Genomic DNA, 19895 nt, shown 5'->3' with positions numbered 1-19895 from the left:
TATTTAACTGCATAAATTAAAGTACATGAGATTCCAAAGGAACTAAGGTGTAATTTTCCCATCCAACTTCCCATCCAAAGACAGGATGGGGAAATAGAAGTGCCCCTCCTCATTTTGCCAAAAGAGAAACTGAGGCCTACATAGGCAGTCATTCGTTCAGGATTCCTCAACTAGTTAATGTCACAGGCTGCAGGTCTTTTGACTCCAGGCCCAGTGCTTGATCTCACCCTACACCTTGGACAGCTATAGGTCCATTGGAAAGAACCCTGGATTATGGCTTATTCAGAGATTCATGTGCATTATAGATACCAAGCCTGGAGTCAGGAAGACTCATCTTCTTGAGGACACTTCCTAGCCGTGTGACCCTGGGCAAGTCACTTACCCCCGTTTGCCTCAATTCCTTCATCTGTCAAATGAACTGGAGAAGGAAATGGCAAACCACTCCAGTATCTCTGTCAAGAAAATAAGGTCATGAACAGCTAGACGTGACTGAAAAATGATCAACACCAACAGAAGAGATCACATAGGCCAATCCCCCCTTTGACAGATATGGGAACCGAGGCTCAGAAAAGAGAAGTCAGATGCCCAAGTCAACAAGCATATATTAAGCACCTGCTATGTGCCAGGCAGTGTACTAAACACTAAGGATTCAAATAAAGGCAAAAACAGTCCCTACCCTCAAGGAGCTCCCATTCTAATGGGAAGACAACACGCAAACCTTGAAGTGCATACAAAATATATTCTGGGTAAATTGCCCTCCCAACTCAAGAACACTCTCCCCTGCAGATCAGAGTAGCTCAGCAGTTGGCCAAAGCCACCAGTCACTCTCGCGGGAGTCACCTTCTCCACCAGCAGGACAATCACCAGGGCCTGAGGCAAGCAGCATGAAAAGCATCATCCACTCATCTCTGTCCTTCAGAAGTGGAAAAATTATAGAAAGAGAAGAGAGTGACAGATGTCCCCATGCTCTCACAGAAAGGCAGGAGTCTAGGAGGCAGAATGAGGAATACTCCATCAGATGGAATGACTATTGGTCATCTTTGCTTATGTATTTTTCTTTGTTACAAGAGACCATTGAATTCCTGGAGAACTGTAGTGGGGTAAAGGAGGTAAGGAAGCTATTCCTGGAAATGACTGCAATGTGAAAGCAAAGGCACCAACAAAGCAGTGGGAAAGGGAATTACTTATTCTAGTGGTTGAAGGCTTAAGGTGACTTCCCAGAGTTGGAGGGGACCCGCCTTGTAGGAATTTGGGGTCCCCCTCCCTTTCTCTCCACCTGTCAATCTAGCTATCAACAGATGGTTATTAAGCACCTACTATATGAGCACCCTCTAAATTTCTAACCCTATGGCAAACCTCTGATTGCCCCATATTTGCTATAGCTCTGGCAGCTGGGCCAGATTGCAATCTGTGATAATCATGATGACCTCTGGGACTCCAGAGAGCGTGTTAGATTTGGAATCAAAGGACCTTGGTTTAAGCCTGGCTCCTCTGCTTATACATGTGACTTGAGGCAAGTCCCTTCATCTGTCTGAGCCTCAGTTTCTTCATCTGTAATATGAAAGGGTTGGACTTGATGGCCTCTGAGGTTTCTTCCAACTTTTAAGTTCAATAATCCTTTAATATGTCATTATGTGTGAAAGACTGGAGTCCTGCTTATGACAGCACCCTTGTTCGCAACAAAATGGCAGCCCTGGAATAGCAATATTGAATCCTAAGTCCTTGAGTCGTAGGTCACAAAATGTATTTCACCACGTCCACGGGAAACATAGGTGTCATTAGACCTGCCCTGCTCAGCCATGACTGAAAGATGACCCATTTGTATGCTTAATGTCCAAGATCCTACACTCATCCCCGTCTTGAACTGGGTGTAAAGGGTTATCCTAGAGAGACATGCAAGCCTTTACAGACACTCTCCCTCCAAATGATGTCTTTTAGGGAAATCGCTTTGTTAATCCAGAATGTAGTCACGGTATTTTCTTGAATATTCTGTAAGTAACCTGGAAGTACTGGCTGGCAGTTACATCTGGTGGCCAGAAATTGATTCTACTATTGAAAAGATAAGCATTCTGGTAATAGAATGGTTTCCTGCTTCATTTTGTTTTTCTTTATTCTTCTTAATCTCTTTTTTTATTAACTGTCAAATTGCTTGATAGACATTAAGAAAGGTTAAATGTTTGTTGATTTATCTTTTTACCATTACATACTGTGCTTGTCTGTCTCTGCTTTTTTCTAATCTGGATGTTATTCTCTTTTATTGCTGCTTCTACTTTCTTTTAACTTTTTGTATGACAAACCAACCTCTTAATTTTTATCTCCTTCTTTTTCTGTATATTGAAACTATTTCCTATAAGTATCATTTTTTAAAAAGTTGGTAAAGGAGTATGGCACACTCCAGTCTACACAATGTAAGGCACCAGACGCATCTGCTTTTCCATGAACGCTTTCATCAAGAATTGATAGTGACTTTTCAGGACCACTCCAGAGGAAGAGCTCCTGGGTTCTGGTGCAGAGTCTGGTGCAGGATGCAGGGGCTTGCTCCTAGTTCCATTTTCAACCCCTGATGCCACAAGCACAGCTCTATGCCAATTACCAGACAGACCAGTTTATTGTGATGAAGCTGCATTTGCCTTAGTTGAATTGAAGGAATTTAAAGACAGGACCATAATTTGTTCTGGGATCATCTCACTCCATCACCTTCAAGAAACTTGCCAGATTAAAAGGAGGGGGGCTGTCAGAAGATACTGACCAAGGAAATTCACTCACTGCTCAGTATGTCATTCTGTGTTTATCTCCAATAATCTGTCCTGCTGACCTTCTGAGGGGAAAATATCCCAAGGCTTGTCTTACCTTGTCCATCCAGACAGATCTGAGGACTTACAAGATGAACAATAATATACGTTTGTCCTTCCATACTATTTATTATTTCTACAAGTGTTAGCCTTTGCTAGGAGCTTTGGAGCTGAACCAATGAGGACCCTTGCACCTATGTTTGAGGTCAGAGAGCCTATGTCAAGTCAAGCAAGGTCCGGAAAGCAGATGGGTCAACACAAATGACAAGTGTAGAAACTCCCCTCTAAAGGTGATTTGATGAAGGCAGAGTGATCAGCTGCTTCTCTGATAGGGCTTCCTCATGGTAATTTGTTGTCTCTGCCCTCTGCCACCTCTTCAGAGCCCCCGAGCTAAGGGAGCAATGATTCTCTAGCTGCTACTACTGCTGAAGGAGACTGACCTAGTGTGTCTCTACCTCCTTTGCCAGTTAAAAAGATAAGCCTTGCAAAATGTTATCTCTAGACTCCTTTCCTACCCTCACTGTGGTTAAAAGAGTATGAGACTTTAGGAGGTGGAAGTGTTCTGTATGCTGAAATGAGCTGTTATAGAATATTTCTGTGGTTGTGTCTATTCTTTTTGAATGACAAATAGTGACCATTATTCCTGTTAATGACTAAATACCTCACAAGGTCATCATTAGGATTGCATGAGAGAATGGATGCCAAACACTCTGTAAACCTTATAGCACCATGTAAAAGCTGGCTTTCTCTGTCTGTCCATCCATATCCATCTATCCTTCTACCCATCTCTATCCATTTATCCTTCTACTATCTATCTACATCCATCTATCTATCCTTCTATCTCTATCCAACCTTCAATCTATCCATCTCTGTCTGTCTATCTCTATCCATCTGTCTCTATCCATCCATCTCTATCTATCCATCTATCCTTCTGTTATCTATCTATAGCTATCCATAAGTCTATCCATTCTTCTATCCATCCTTCTATCTATCCATCTCTCCTGTTATCTATCAATATCTATCTAGCCATCCTTCTATCTATCCTTCTATCTATCCATCTCTATCTCTATTCATCTGTCTGTTCTTCTGAATATCTATCTATATCCATCTATCTACCCTTCTGTCTACCTCTGCTTCTTTCTTAGTTTGTGGGCTAGCCCTTCTGTGTATGGACTCCACTGTGTTCCAGAGGGTTATGATTTTTCCACTTTCCACTTTGTAATCCAATAACACAACCTCTTTCTTGTGTAGCCCTGGGTTCCTGGGCTCTCAGCCCAGATAGTGTTGCTATGGAGATTAGAGATCCAAGCAGACACCATCCACCATCCCAGAGTTCACCAGTTGATGACATCATCTGAACTTGGCTTTCTGGGACTATGTGTGTGTTGGAGGGAGAATTCTGGGAGAGAGAAACCAGAAGAAGAGTTCTTTGTCCATGTGGTGCCATGCAGGTTGGCTAGGGTGAGCAGTGTGCCTGCCTTCTGTATTTCCCTCCTCCTGAGATAGGGGTGGGCTGCTGTTGCTGTCCAGAGTGGTTCGAATTGTGAGTTGCCTTAAGGACAACTTCAAACCAATGAGAGTCGGTGAGACCAAGCACCAGTTAAGAGACAAACAAGATGTCCTGGGGCATCTCCCTATTCCTGAGTCTCTTTGGGCTGAAGGACCAACTCCTCAGCACCTGCCTGACTCCTCCAAGGTCTGTCTTTCCTCTCTTTCCATGAAAAAGAAGAAAAAGTGGAGAGAAATTAATTAATTCAGTCTTTGTAGGATGAGCCTCAGGCTCTTTAGCCAAAGAATTGTTCCAGACCTGGAGGCAGGAAGACTTGAGTTCAAATCTATCCTCAAATACTTACTAACTCTGTGACCCTGGGCAAGATACTTAACCTCTATCTGCCTCAGTTTCCTTGACTATAAATAATAGCACTTGCCTCCCAGAGTTTCTGTGAGTTTCAAACAAGATAATATTTATCAAGTGGTTGGCACAGTGCCTGACATATACATAATGGTCATTTCTTTCCATGGCACATTGCTTCAAGGGTGAGGAGAGCGGGCCCAGGCAGTGACAGGAATGACAGCTGTGTCCCGGACTTTCCCCTACTTTCAGGTGGCAAAGGTGTCTGTGATCCCACATGCTTTGCCTTCACTGAGCCGTCCAACCAAGTATCCAAATCCAGCTCCAACCAGAAGCCAAAATGAAAGGGCTGAAGTAGCTCTGAGGACAGGGCGGCAGCATCAAAAGGGCCAAAGCGGTCAAATTCCCATCCTCAGTAGCGGTGCCTTCAGAGGACTGGCAGCTGACCAAGCAGGCCCTGGAAATGGCCCGAAAGAGGGGGGCTCAACAGAGCTGACTTTCAGGACCCTGCTCACAGCAAGGTGATTGAGGCATTCAGGTTAGCCGGCAAAACGGCTGAGGGGAACTTCATGAAAGAAACAAGTCCCTCCAGAGAGAATTCTTCTTTAAGGCCGGGTGTCAGGTGAGATTCTCCAAGCATCCCACTCAAAACGTGCTCCACAGCCCAGAAAAAAAGAAATAGAGAAAAAAAGATCGTTAAGGCATAGAAAAGAAGGAAGGGAAGAAGGAAGCACAGGGAAGCAGGACAGCTTTGAAAGTTACATGCTGAATTTATTACACATTTAAAGGAAAAGAAAGTTGTATGTATAGAGATTGAAATTTCAGGTACGATCTCTTTTTCTACTTTACTTTGTATAAGAAAATGCTCATTTGGGGGCGGAGCCAAGATGACAGCTGGAAAGCAGGGACTAGTGTGAGCTCCCCGCCAAGTCCCTCCAAAAACCTACAAAAAATGAACCAGTTCTAGAACTGCAGAACCCACAAAATAGCAGAGGGAAGGACAGCCTGGATGGTCTCTGGGTGAGGTCTGCCCCGCACGGAGCTGGGAGTGGAGCAGAGCAGAGCCCAGCGTGGGCTGCATGGACCAACCAGACCAGGAGCCGGGCAGAACGGGCCCTAGCACCCTGAATCAGTGAGCTGCAGCACTTACCAGACTTCTCAACCCACAAACACCAAAGACAACAGAGAAGGTTAGTGGGAAAAGCTGCTGGAGACAGGGGGATAGAGTTCACAGTTCAGCCACTGCCCCGGGGGCAGTGGAGGTGGGGCAGCTGCAGTTGCTTCTGGCCCCAGGCCCACCTGGTGGGAGGAATTAAGTGGCAGATCAGAGCAGGAGTGAAGAGCCTGCTGAAAATCTAAGTCCAGTCTGGGTTGGGGGTTCTTGGAGAAGGAGGAGTGCTGGTGTGGCAGAGCTGGCTGTAATAGCTCTGAAATCAACAATGCATCCCCCCAAGCTTGGAACATAGTACTCTTTACTCTACAAGCAGTCATACTGAAAAACTCAAGGGTCAAGTTAGTTGGCTGGGAACATGGCCAGGCAGCGAAAACACACCCAGATTCAGTCTCAGACTTTGGAATCTTTCTTTGGTGACAAAGAAGACCAAAACATACAGACAGAAGAAGTCAACAAAGTCAAAGAGCCTACAACAAAAGCCTCCAAGAAAAACATGAACTGGTCTCAGGCCATGGAAGAGCTCAAAAAGGATTTGGAAAAGCAAGTTAGAGAAGGAGAGGAAAAATTGGGAAGAGAAATGAGAAGGATGTGAGAAAACCATGAAAAACAAGTCAATGACTTGCTAAACGAGACCCAAAAAAATACTGAAAAATATACTGAAGGAAACAACACCTTAAAAAACAGACTAACTCAAATGGCAAAAGAGCCCCAAAAGCCAATGAGGAGAAGAATGCCTTGAAAGGCAGAATTAGCCAAATGCAAAAGGAGGTCCAAAAGACCACTGAAGAAAATACTACCTTAAAAATTAAATTGGAAGCTAATGACTTTACGAGAAATCAAGATATTATAAAACAGAACCAAAGGAATGAAAAAGTGGAAGACAATGTGAAACATCTCATTGGAAAAACTACTGACCTGGAAAATAGATCCAGGAGAGAGAATTTTAAAATTATTGGACTACCTGAAAGCCATGATCAAAAAAAGAGCCTAGATATCATCTTTCAAGAAATTATCAAGGAGAACTGCCCTGATATTCTAGAGCCACAGGGCAAAATAGAAATTGAAAGAATCCACCGATTGCCTCCTCAAATAGATCCCAAAAAGAAATCTCCTAGGAATATTGTCGCCAAATTCCAGAGCTCCCAGATCAAGGAGAAAATACTGCAAGTAGCCAGAAAGAAACGATTTGAGTATTGTGAAAACACAATCAGGAAAATCCAAGATCTAGCAGCTTCTACATTAAGAGATCGAAGGGCTTAGAATACGATATTCTGAAGGTCAATGGAGCTAGGATTAAAACCTGGAATCACCTACCCAGCAAAACTGAGTATCATGCTCCAAGGCAAAATATGGGTTTTTCAATAAAATAGAGGACTTTCAAGCTTTCTCAGTGAAAAGACCAGAGCTGAATAGAAAATTTGACTTTCAAACACAAGAATCAAGAGAAGCATGAAAAGGTAAACAAGAAAGAGAAATCATAAGGGACTTACTAAAGATGAACTGTTTTGTTTACATTCCTACATGGAAAGATTATGTGTATGATTCATGAGACCTCAGTATTAGGGTAGCTGAAGGGAATATGCATACATATACATACATATATATATGTGTGTGTATGTATATGTATGTATATGTGTGTATGTATGTATATATGTATGTGTATGTGTATATATATATGAAGAGAGAGAGAGAGAGGGCACAGGGTGAGTTGAAGATGAAGGGATGATATCTAAAAGAAATAAAACCAAATTAAGGGATGAGAGAGGAATATATTGAGAGAGAGAGAAAGGGAGAGATAGAATGGGGTAAATTATCTCACATTAAAGTGGCAAGAAAAAGCAGTTCTGTAGGAAGAGAAGAGAAGGCAGGTGAGGGGGAATGAGTGAATCTTGCTTGCTCTCATCAGATTTGACCTGAGGAGGGAATACCATACACACTCAATTGGGTATCTTACCCCACAGGAAAGAAGGAGGAAGAAGATAAAAAAGGGGGGATGATAGAAGGGAGGGCAGATAGGGGAGGAGGTAACCAAAAACAAACACTTTTGAAAAGGGACAGGTCAAGGTAGAAAATTCAATAAAGGGGGATAGGTTAGGAAGGAGCAAAATATAGTTAGTCTTTCACAACATGAGTATTGTGGAAGGGTTATACATAATGATACGCATGTGGCCTGTGTTGAACTGCTTGACTTCTTAGGGAGGGTGGGTGGGAAGGGAAGAGAGGAGACAATGTGGAACTCAAAGTTTTAAAAACAGATGTTCAAAAACAAAAAAAAAAGTTTTTGCATGCAACTACAAAATAAGATACGCAGGCAATGGGGCATAGAAATTTATTTTGCCCTACAAAAAAGGAAGGGAAAAGGGGATGGAAGGGGAGTGGGGTGACAGAAGGGAAGGCTGACTGGGGAACAGGGCAACCAGTGTCTACGCCATCTTGGAGTGGGGGGGAGGGTAGAAATGGGGAGAAAATTTGTAATTCAAACTCTTGTGAAAATGCTGAGAACTAAATATATTAAATAAATTAAATTTTTTTAAAAAGAACAATTAATAAAAAAATTTAAAAAAAGAAAATGCTCATTTTATTCAGTTGCTTAGGTTAAAATAAAAAAAACAATTTTTTAAAAGAATACAATCTCATTGAGGGCAGGGAATTTCTTTGATGTTACGTATGTATCTCCAGTACCTAGCACAATGCTTGGCACATAGTAAGCACTCGATAAACAGTTTTCATTCACTCACTCATTGCTTAACTCATCTTGGGATTTCCTACCTCCTTGCCTTTGCTCATCACACTCACTCTCTCCTCTCGGAATGTTCACATACCAGCTTCCTCAGATCCTGCCCACCATCAAGGCTCAGCTCATCTCCTCCAGGGAACCTTTCCTGAAGCCCAGAGCCAGAAGAGTTCTGCTCCCCCAGGCTCCATCAGAGTTCTGGTTGTTTCTCCCCTTGCACCTACTATGTTTTACTTTGTATTATGGGGGTTTGTAATCCCCACTTTTCTCTCCAGCTAGACTCTAACCTGCCAAAGGGCAAGGATGGTGCCAGAACTGCATAGATGATTAGATTTGAAAGAGAACTCAGGGCTCATCTGATGAATTGGGTGCCGGACCTGGAGCCAAGAAGATATAGGTTTGAATCCTACTGTAGACATATGAATGAATGAACAAATGAGTGAGTGAGTGAATGAATGAATGAATGAAGCATTTATATTAAGTGCTTACTGTGTGCCAAACACTGTGCTAAGTGCTGGGGATTCAAATAAGAAGGTAAAACAATGCCTGCCCTCAGGGGGCTCACATTCTAATGGGAAAGACAACACACAAGCCAAGTCTCAGCTGCCAGTCACATGGAAAGGTCCCATGGTCCCCAGGGTACAGTACGAATGCCTCTTCTTTCATGGCATTTCCATTGGTAAAAGTCTGTCTGTTTCTGAGGCTTAAAGAGTTGACAGAACCAAGGACTTTGGTAGCAAAAACGTAAGAGTTAAGAGACACTAGGCTAATTGATTTACCCCTATCAGTCTCAGTTTCCCCAACTGTAAAGTGGGAATAATGAAATCTCAAGAAGCAGTGCGGCATAGTGAATAGGGAACCAGCAAGATATAAGATCAGGTCCTCCTTCGACACATCCTGGCTGTATGACCCTGGACCAGTTACTTAACTGTCTGGGCCTCAGGATCACAAGATCATGGATTTGGAGCAGAAAAGGGTCATCTAGTTCATCTCTCTCATTGTAGAGACATATAATCACCATGTGACCCTGGGCAAGTCATGTAAGCTCTTGGGCTCTCAGGTAAAACCTGAGATTCCTTGCCTGCATTGGTAGGAGAGTCTCCATAAGAGAAGTGCCTTAGGCCGATGAAAATGCAAGTCTGGACCCCAAATAGCATCAGTCACACCCACCCCGAATACACACCTTCCCTGACTACAACGACCCTGTCGAATAAATAGTGCCTGTATTATCCCCATTCTCCAGGTGAGGGAACCGAGGTTCGTAGAGGTTGTGGGACTTGTGCAGAGTCCCATGGCTACATTGGGGCTGGAGGTGAAGAGCAGGCTTTGTGGTACGGGGAGGAGAGGGGGAGATGGGGGAGCTCAGGGTCCTTCACAGGGGTTCAGTCAGTTCTCAAAGGCTTTTTACTGTCCCCTGAAATGCTTCTTAACAGGAGGCGAGGGGTCCTCGGATCGTAGATTTCAAAGGGACTGTGAACTTGGATGGAGGAAAATGACAATTGCTTTTCACTAGCCTCTAATTGAAATGTTAGGAATTCCTTCAATTAGGAATCCAGGCCCTGGACCACAAACAGGAGCAGTACCTGGGACCTGGTCGCTAATAGAAATCACGGATCTTTTCGTATTCTATTACAGCTGTTACACATGTCTCAAAATATCATTTGCACTTATGGAGGAAGAGAGGGAGAGGACCACGCATTCGTTAAGCATCTGCTATGTGAGAGGCACCGTGCTAAGCACTCTACAAATCTTATCTCACTGGATTCCCGGCAACAACCGTGGGAGGTAGATGTTATTGTTATCCCCTTTTAACAGCGAGGAAACTGAGGTAGACAGTGGCTAAGGCCAGAGTCGCATGGTGAGTAAGTGTCTGAAGCAAGATTTGAACTCAGGTTTTCCAGACTCCAGGCCCCGCACTGCTCCACTGAGCTGAGGGCTCATCACTACCTGCTTTCTTCATCTGTAAAATAAAAGGAATGGATTATTTAATGAAGATGAGGAATCTGTGTGTTGGGGGCCCTCCCTGCCTTAGAGATGTCCCAGCCCAGTGGGTTAAGTGCTCCGGGGAAGGAGGGAGGAGGGAGGCCAGCTGAAGGCCAGGTCCTATGTCGGGTCTGAGACAATGAATCCACCTGGTGCTCCCTCCCCTCTTTGGTTCACCACAGAAAAGGAGCAGATGGGCCGCTGGCGACTGACCTACAGAATGGCTGGGCCGGGCAGGGCTGGGCTGGGCTTGCTGGATTGGCTTCCCCTCCCTCCTCACCCTCTCCATCCCACCCCTACTGCCCCGGAGGACAACAAAAGTGCTTGGGTGCCCCTCCCTACACAAAGGCCCCAGGCCCAGACAAAGGGGCTGAGGCAGGGAACACCTGTCGCTAGCTCTGGCTCACTCTGCTCTCCCCGGGCAGCCCCCCTTACTTCCCCCCGCCACACTGTTGGGGCGCCTGCAGCTGCCAACTGTCAGCTGCATCAAATTACTGGCCTCGGGTTCCCCTGGGGCAGGAGAGTGCCCAGCGTGGGGAGGAGGAGGGAGGGAGGCTGGGGCAGGACCAGCGATGCCTTCGGCTGGTGCCTCCCCCAGCCTGTTCAAGGCAGCCTCAGCCCAGAGTCTTAAGCATCTTCTCTCAGCCTGGTGTGGATATTCTCTCTCGCCAGCTCATCATTTCCAGCCCGATGCGCCCTCTGAATACCATGCATCCCTGCAATCCCGGACATCTCCTCTCAGCCCAGAACACCCTCTCCCCATCCAGAGCATCCTCCTTCAGTCAATCCAAAGCAAAACATCCTCTTCTCCACCCGGTGATGTGCCCAGGAATGCAGGCTGGCGGAAATGGGGCTGGGTACCTCCGCTAGAGAAAGGAATGCCACCAGGACAACATGCTTTCCCTCCCTTCCAGGAGTGGACCAGCCCCTGCCCACTGGACTTTGCCAGAGTCTTTAATAAATGCTAGTTAAATGGAATTGAGTCTAAGCCATAGGCATGATGTAGCGGAAAGCACTGGCCTTGGAGCCAAGGGATCCAATTCAGAGCTTGGCTCTGCTACTTACTAACTGTGTAACATTGGACAAGACATTCCCCTTCTCTGGACTTCGGTTTCCTTATTTGGGAGACAGGACATCGGAGAAGTGTAGGGCAAGCTAGTTTCTGATAAACTCAAGAGCACTGGGGAAAAGAGGTCTTTAAAGAGCAGCAGTCTGACATTAAAGGGGTTTAGATTATCATGTGATACCACACACTACAATAAACTCCAAGTGGATAAAGGATCAAAGTATAAGAAACTACACCATGAAAAAATGAAAGCCCCACCTCATCCTTTTTGTCTTTCTAGGTGATGTCCCTCCTGGGGTGACTTACTTGGACCACAATTGGAATCATGGTGATTGACAATAATTGAAAGGGATTTTCTTAGCCTAATTTAAAGACTAGACTGAACTCAAGGAGCCATTGTAAGAAACAAACAGTTCAAAAGATAGGCAATGCCTTAGGTGCACCTGGCTGGCTGGCAGGGTCTGGATCACAAAAGAGCCAAGATAGCTGCTCTGGCTATGGGCTAAAAGAGTCGATATACCTCTCCCCAGTGGAAGCTGATATCCCTGAAAAGAGCTGAAATACTCTGCCCTGACAGGGAAGAGATGGCATAGCAGGTATTATTCAGTGGAGCCACAGGAGGAAGCAGAGAGCAATCTAGATAGATCAAAATGCAGTGATGAACCAGAAGATGGCAGAATTGCCCAGTCATGATCATGTTTGTCATCCACAGCTCAGACATAGGACCATAGCTTTATCCCTGAAAGGGACTTTGGAGGTCAGATAATCTGAATTCTTCATTTACAAAAGCCAAGTGACGTCTCCAAAGTTATTCGGGTTGATAAATAGCAGGTGCAGGATTTGAATCCAAGTCTTCTCACTTTAGATCCAAAGTTGCTGGGTTGGGTTTTTTTTTTTTCTTTTCTCACTGAACCATCACTTATCACCATAGCAATCTGGTGGCTACTTGAGGAGAACAGCAAATGTCAACACAGGAGGCTGCAGCTCCACCCTCCAAAACCAGTCCGGGAGCCTGGAAAAGTGAAGCCACTTGGCTCAGCAGTGTGGGACTTCCTCTGCTTCTCTTTTGTAAGCAACTCAGCACTCTCTTTTCTAGAGCTTGGCTGCTCTCCTGTTCTACTCAGAATCCCTGAGATGTCTGACACCATAATTCACTTCCCTGGTCACCACCTCTATCCATTAGCGTATAAGCTTCTAGAGGGCAGACATCTAGTCTTTGTAACTGGATCCCCAGTGCTTAGCATATAATAATAAGCACTTAATGGGTGCTTTTCATTCATGCATACATTCACTCAGAAAAGCGCTCCACTGGAGATGGATCCCTGGGAGCTTGATTTGTCTTGGTTTTCTGTTCCCTAGGTGTGTGATCCCTCTCACAAGTGTCCTCAGCTCTGTGCTCCCTCACCTGCCAATACTATGAGAGTATCGATCTACAGCCGAGTGTTTATTTTCTTTGCCTTTCGTCAGGCTGTTAATTAAATGTCTTTTGCTTTGAACTTAGCTGTCTTTTAATAGATTTAGGGACAGAAACATTGATTGGGGCCCTGTATGAGCTGTGATTTTGAATGTAGGCTGATCTAAAGAATCCCTTAAACCTAGGGTAAGTTTTGGGGGCCCGGATCATGTGGACTAAACAGTCTTCCCTCCTCAGTGCCGACTGTTGGAGGAAATGGTGTATTGGCAATAAAAATGGGCTCTTAGCACTTAATTCAACCAAGTGCCCTTGAAGAGTTTGGCCTTTATTTCCTTGATTAAATTAGGAGTCTTTGATGACCTCCTTGCCTCAAGGGAAAGCCTAGTCTACATGGATTTGAGTGACATGTTTGTGACATTAGAGGCTTTTAGATCACGTGGGTTTAAGTAGCATTTTTTGTGACGATTTTAGGTCTTGACCCTGAAAAAGATATAAAACCAGGGGTAGGCTTTCCTTTTTCAGAGCTCTGACCCACAGCAATGGTGGCATGTGATTCTGGGCCATCCATTGTTATGAGCTCCCTGGGTGAACTCAGATGTTGGTAACTATGAATCATACAGAGTGGGCAGAGGAGCCATTTAAAACCCAGTTTAGGGGCAGCTAGGTAGCGCAGTGAGTAAAGCACCTGTCCTGGAGTCAGGGGGACCTGAGTTCAAATCTGCCCTCAGACATTTGACACACTAGCTGTGTGACCTTGGGCAAGTCACAACCCCAATTGCCTTCCCCCCTCCAAAAAAAAAGTTAAAAAAAATTAAACCCAGCTTGTTAGCTGTCACCAACCCCTTCAGCACATCTGGAAGTGCTCTCCTCAGCATTCAGGCTGGGCCCCACCACCCCTGCCCAGAACCCCAAGACAGGAGGGAAGAGTTTGGGCCCTCATCTGCCTGGAGGAGGTAATTTCCAAATCTAGGGAGACTCAGCAGCCACCTGAGGTCCACCCTCTTCTCCATGTCTACATGCTGGCTGGTGGGGTAAAAAGGAAACACTTTGTTTATGCTCCAGGAGCTTCCAGGCTACCTTCCGAGTTAGAGCACCTGGGATCCAATCCCAGTTGGGTAACTTGTACCACAGTGACCTTGGAGAAACCATTTCAGCTGGACCTGCGAAATGTGGAAGTTGGACTAGGTAGTTTTGGGGTCCCTGCCCCAGCTCGAGAGAAATGTTTCTATCCAGGAAGGAGGAAGAGGAGGGGACTTGGGGGCATATCAAGCAGGATCCTGGATCCCGGGCGTGCAGGGAGCCCAAGCCCGGCGGCATTTTACACATAGATGAGGGATCGAGCGTTCCTCCCTCACACAGCAAGCGACTTGTCTAGTCAACCCAACAGTTACTTGGTCATGGAGACCTGAACCCAGGGCCTCTGACTCCAGAGCCAGAGCCCTCCCAGTTTTCCCCCAAACTGCCTCAGTATGAGGGCACAGAGCAGGGCGAGGACCAGCTCCAGGCCCCTAGCCCCCGCCCCGGCCAGCCGCTCCGCGGTCGCGGCCGCAGGACCAAACAAAGAAAAGCTTTGGTGCCCATTGGTCCTCGAGGCCTCCCCAGGTTCCCGCAGCCCATTGAGATGCAACTAAGAGCATATAAAAACCGGGGAGGGGGGCAGCAGGGCCCAGGAGCTGTCGGCGTGGGGGGAAGGGAGTGCTGGTGGTTAGGGGGGCGCATTCTAGCTTTCCCTCCCTCGCTCCTTCTTTCCAAGTCACAGCTGCCCGCCCCGCCCCCCACCCCTTCTCTCTCTTGCCCATCCCTCCTTCCTCTTTCCCCCTTCGCCTCTGGCTCCTCCTTCAATTCCCTCTGTCCCACCTCCCCTTCCTCTCTCCCCTTCCTCTCCACCTTTTGCTCCTCCCCCTTTCCCTTCTCCCTCCTCCTCTCCTCTGCTTACCCACTCCCCTTTCTGGTCCCACCCCGCCCCCCACTGCCTCCCGCCCCTCTCCTCCTCGCCCCTTTCCCCTCTTCCTTTCCTCCTCTCGCTCCTCCTTTCCCCCTGCCCCTCCCTGGATTCCCCCCCGGACCCCCCTCTCCCCGCCCAGGTCTCCGCCCCACCCCCAGGCCCATCCCCACTGCCCCAGGCGCCCGCGAGCAGAGCTCTGGCTCTCGCCACAAAAGCCTCCTGGGCTCGGGGAGGGTTCCGGTCTTTCTGTTCCGCTTCGTTCCGTCCGTCTCGCCCGCCGCCCGGCTGCCAGTCATGGCTCCGTCTTTCCGGCCCAGCCGAATCCGCTCCGGGCGGGAGGAGGATGATTTCTGGGAGGCGAAGGGAGACCGAAAGGTGAGAGCCCCCCTCCACCCCCCCACCCCGCCAGACTGGAAGGGAGCTTGGAGATCCTCCAGGGTGGTCCTGGAGCCTGCTCGGGGCACACCGCAGAGGCGGGATTAGAACCCAGGCCCTCTGGCCCAGAAACAGCCGGGAGTGGGAGCGGTGGTTCCTCCACCCTGACCTCGGGGCCCTGGGGGGCTTCACTGCGTCTCCCTCTCCCTCTTCCCCTCCAGGCCAGGAAGCCGCTGGTAGAGAAGAAGCGGAGAGCCCGGATAAACGAGAGTCTACAAGAGCTGCGCTTGATCCTGGCTGACGCCGAGGTAACCAGCCCGGGGGTGGCCCAGAGGAGCCCCGAGGAGGGGCGGATGGCCTAGGGAGAGGGGGGAGAGGCCGAGACTCCGACCCCATTTCCGCCCCCATCTCCTTACCTGGTTCCCTCCCTTTCCTCTGGCCCCGGTTAGTTTCAGATGAAGATGGAGAACGCCGAGGTGCTCGAGCTCACCGTGAAGCGGGTGCAAGGCGTCCTTCAGAGCCGGTCGCTGGGTGAGTGAGCCCCCAGCCTCTCCTCTCCTCCCTCTGCCGCCTTTCCGTCTTTCTCCACACCCCGCACCCCTCAGCCTCCAGTTCATCTCTGCCCCAGAGTGTGAGCTCACCTACTCCTTAGAGCCCAGGAATCTGGTGCCCAGGGGCGCCCAGGCCCCCTGGCCACGACCCTCACCTCCCCCTGATCCACCTGTTCCACGGTCAGTGGAGGAACTTGTGCGCCAGGCTCAGTTCTAGGCGCTGGGATCCCGGGGTCCTGGATTTCCAGCTCAGACTACTTTGCCCTCCCTTCCGATGTGTGTATTCAGACTTCTAGTCAAATGTACATTTTAAAACATAAGTTCTTGGGGGACAGGGACGGGTTTTGCTTTTTCTTTACATCCTCAACTCTTAGCGCTCAAGAAATGCTTGTCCGTTGATCGATTGACTGATCGATCCATCGATTGGCAGGTTTCTCGGTTACTTAGTTCAGTCCCTTCATCAGATCATAGATTTGGAACCGGAGACCCTCTAGTGCCACGGCCTCCGTTGGCAGTCTGGGGAAGCCTTGGAGACCCCACCTCAAATGTTTAAGTGCATATGACTACAATGATGATGAAATAGGTATTTTTTTAAAAAAGACGTTGACAGACCCCAAGCAAAGAACCTCTGACCTAGCCCACCCCCTCCCTCATTTTGCAGATGAGAAAATGGTCCCAGGAAGGTTAAGCTACTTGCTAGAGGTTATAGGGTCCCAGATCTAGATGTGGAAGGGACCTCAGAGGCTGCTTGGTCCACACTTCTCACCTCCATCTTCAGAAACCCAGAGAGAAGTGACATCCAAAATTGCATAGCTGGTGAGGGGCAGAATCCAGATGTGGACCTAGGTCATCTGACTCTAACTCTCTTTCCACTGGAATATAAACAGACCTTCCTGGCTTCTTTCTCCTTCCAATGGCTAACCCTCCTTTCCCTCTGAGCCCCTATCCCCAAGGTTTTAGAGAGTAGTGAGGTGTTGCTCAGTAGCGGTCTCCACGCAAAAGCTGAAGGACTACTTGTTAGGGATGGTATGGCAGGCAAGCTTTTTGGGGTGTGGCTTCTGGCGAGCCCCCTTTGCTGGCCCTCCTCACTCAGCACCTTAGAACTCCAGGCTCCCTCAAGGCTGAGCTCAGGGGCCATCTGCTGCTAGTGTCTGGTGTTCCACCCCCCTCCCCCAGCCCCACCCTTGTACATTTCTTTTGTGGGTGTTTTGTTCAAATCTATTTTTATATGCATATCGTGTTTTTGACAGACTGTAAACTCCCTGAGAGCAGGCAGGTTGGCATCCTATTGCTTTTGACCTTGTAAACCCAGGATCTGGCCTGGAGTAGGTGCTTAAAAAAAGCCTGTTGATTGATTCTGTTGGGCACTGCTAGAGAAAACCCCAAGACTTTGTTGGGTAGGATGGTGCTCCTTGAATACAAGGGACAGTTTTACTTCTGTCTTTGCACCCCCAGAGCCTAGTACAGTGCCTTGCACATAGTGTAGGGGGGTGCTTAATGGATACTTGTTAGCTGACTGAGTCTGGAAGCTTCTACCCTGCTTTCCTTCCACCATGGCCCTTGGTGGGACCCAGGCCCTTGTGGGGGATAGATCTGGGTTGATTTTCTGTCTCCTTTCCTTGCCGGTGGAGGGAGGCTCCCCCTCTGTCTTTCTCACTTTCTGAGCCTGCCTTTCTCCTGTGCCTGGCTGCAGAATCGGACAAACTCCACCGGGAGGCCAGTGAACGCTTTACGGCTGGATACATTCAGTGCATGCATGAGGTGCATACCTTCGTCTCCACCTGCCCGGGCATCGATGCCGCCATTGCTGCTGAGCTCCTCAACCACCTGCTGGAGTCCATGCCCCTCAACGAAGGTGCCAGCTTCCAAGCCCTGCTCGGAGATGTTCTGGGGGAGGCTGCGGCAACCGGACCTGGGAGCAGCCTGTGGTCCGGGGGAGATGGCCTGGGCTCCCCTGGGGGCCCCTTGTCCCCACTACCCAGCCCTCTGTCCTTGTCACCTAGTGAGGACATTTGCTCTGACCTAGAAGAGGCCTCTGAGGTGGAACTGAGCCAGGTGGCCCAGTTCCTCTGCATCCCCAGAGGCCTGGCTTCCTCTGCTGTTTCCAAGTGCATGTGGAGACCTTGGTGATGAGCTGAGGAAGGGGAGCGCCCCAAGCTGCCTCATGGGTGCAAGGGGGATGGGACGCACCTGGCTGGCTCCCCTTCCCTCTTCTCTCCCTCCCACTCCTCCTTCCTTTCCCTGGCCTCCTGCTACAGGTCTGGGCTGGACACATTGGCTGGATCCCAGATCTGTGTATCTCTCTGTCTGTCTGTCCAGGGGCTGAGATTGCAGACATGCAGAGTAGGTGGTCGGAGGGCTGATAGGCCCATACAGTTGAACTTCCCCTATGCCCTTTGTGTGTTGGGGGAGATTTCATTTTGTATATTTTTTCTTTAGCTTTTCTTGGTTCCACCTTTTTCTTGGGGGGTGGGGAATAGGGGACCAGTAGCAGCCCAGAAAAGGGCCTGGTTTAAAGTTAGTTCTTACCACCACCACCACCCCAAAGCCAAGGTCTAGGAGTCTGCTACCTTCTTCTGCTTGTGGTAGGGTGTCAGGCAAGGGGCTATGGTCTGGGGTGGTTGGGGAAACTTAGGAACCTGTGAACTGACTTAATTTTACACATCACCCAAGTGTCCTAGAGAAGGAAGCACACAAAATCCCAGCCAGGGCTTGGTATTTACTTACTAGTTCCTCATTTAGTCGGTCAACAAACAGTACCTATTCTGTGCTGAGTTGAGGATGGTAGAGGGTAATGGCAAAGGCCTTGCCCTCTAGGCACTTATAGTTTAATGATGGATAGGGTCCTATGTTCTTTTTTCCTGCCATTAGTGAAGGGGAGGGCTAGAGAAAGCAGAAAAGGAAAGGAGACACACAATGCCACATGCCCCCAGGGCAGGGGGCTGGGTGAGAAAAGAGCCTTTGGAGTGGTTTGCCTCTGGCAGACTTTGAAGTCCTATATCTTAGGGTACTACCAACTTTAAAACATTTTTCTTTTAATAAAAAAAAACTGGAGCTCATAGGCTTTCAGAGAGTGGTTCCTCCTTTTAAGAAGTTCCTAGATTCATTATTGGATATGCGTCTTTTGTTGAGGAAACACTGAGAGACTCAGCACTTATTTCCTACACAAGGGATGTTGTGAATATGTTGGAACCAAATGTTATCTTTTTGAAATTTTAATGCTCAGAGTTAGCTCAGAGAAAACAATGTCTTGCTGGAGGCAAACCCTTGGGAGGAGGGGTTCATAGGGCCTCAACCTTACTTAGTAGCAGGGTCCAGCACTTCCACCTTCGTTTTGGGATGCCCAGGAAAGCCCAGCCTCTGCCTTGAAACTTACTGTATTTCGTGGCTATCTCTATACTCTTCCCAAATGACCGTAGAGGCCCAGAGGACAGTATGTGTGTTTCTTTGTGCAAGGATTCTGGGAGTTTGCCCACTAGGACACAGGTAGGGAGTAGAGATGGGCTAACTCTAAGAGGGGAGGTTCTGAAGATTCAGTGAAGTCCTGCCATTGCAAACCTCTCCAAAAAAGGGTTTGAACCCTGACCAGGGTTCCAACATGGAGGACCGGAGACATCTAGGGGCACATCTAGGAGGATCCTAGTTGTTACCCAACATCTCCAGCTCTGGGACAACTGTCTTATGGGCCATGAGTTGGTATTGTGAAAGAGACTTTGGAATAATAAAATGAATATGAAATTTATTAAACCTTTTGGGTTTGAAATCTTCTTTAAATAAAGGTCGATCTTGGGCCCTCCCCATTCCCCCTCCCCGTACCATGTGGTTGCCCAGATGATGGTCCAGTTGTGCAGAATTCTTTTAAGGAAGGCCATGGGGGATGGACAGGGGCCAGGCTCCCCTTAGACAAGTAAGATTTGGTGGAGAACCCTTTTACTTTAGAGAGGATGTGGGGTTTGATGTGCAAATTAAGTGGGACTTTGAAGGTTTCCTGCCCCTGGCCAGAATTCAA

At 47.9% G+C, this 19895-nt stretch overlaps 1 protein-coding gene across 1 annotated transcript; it reads left to right on the top strand.

Moving 5' to 3' along the window:
- The first annotated feature begins 15116 nt into the window (after positions 1-15116).
- On the top strand, positions 15117-19631 carry HES6 (hes family bHLH transcription factor 6). The gene is made up of 4 exons (XM_036766108.1): positions 15117-15335; positions 15557-15643; positions 15785-15866; positions 17580-19631. The coding sequence occupies exons 1-4, from the start codon at positions 15255-15257 to the stop codon at positions 18014-18016; spliced, it is 687 nt and encodes a 228-aa protein (XP_036622003.1). The 5' UTR covers positions 15117-15254; the 3' UTR covers positions 18017-19631.
- Positions 19632-19895: the final 264 nt, after the last annotated feature.

Source organism: Trichosurus vulpecula, chromosome 7, assembly GCF_011100635.1.
Source record: "Trichosurus vulpecula isolate mTriVul1 chromosome 7, mTriVul1.pri, whole genome shotgun sequence".
Taxonomy (NCBI): domain Eukaryota; kingdom Metazoa; phylum Chordata; class Mammalia; order Diprotodontia; family Phalangeridae; genus Trichosurus; species Trichosurus vulpecula.
This window is presented reverse-complemented; position numbering and strand designations above follow the sequence as displayed.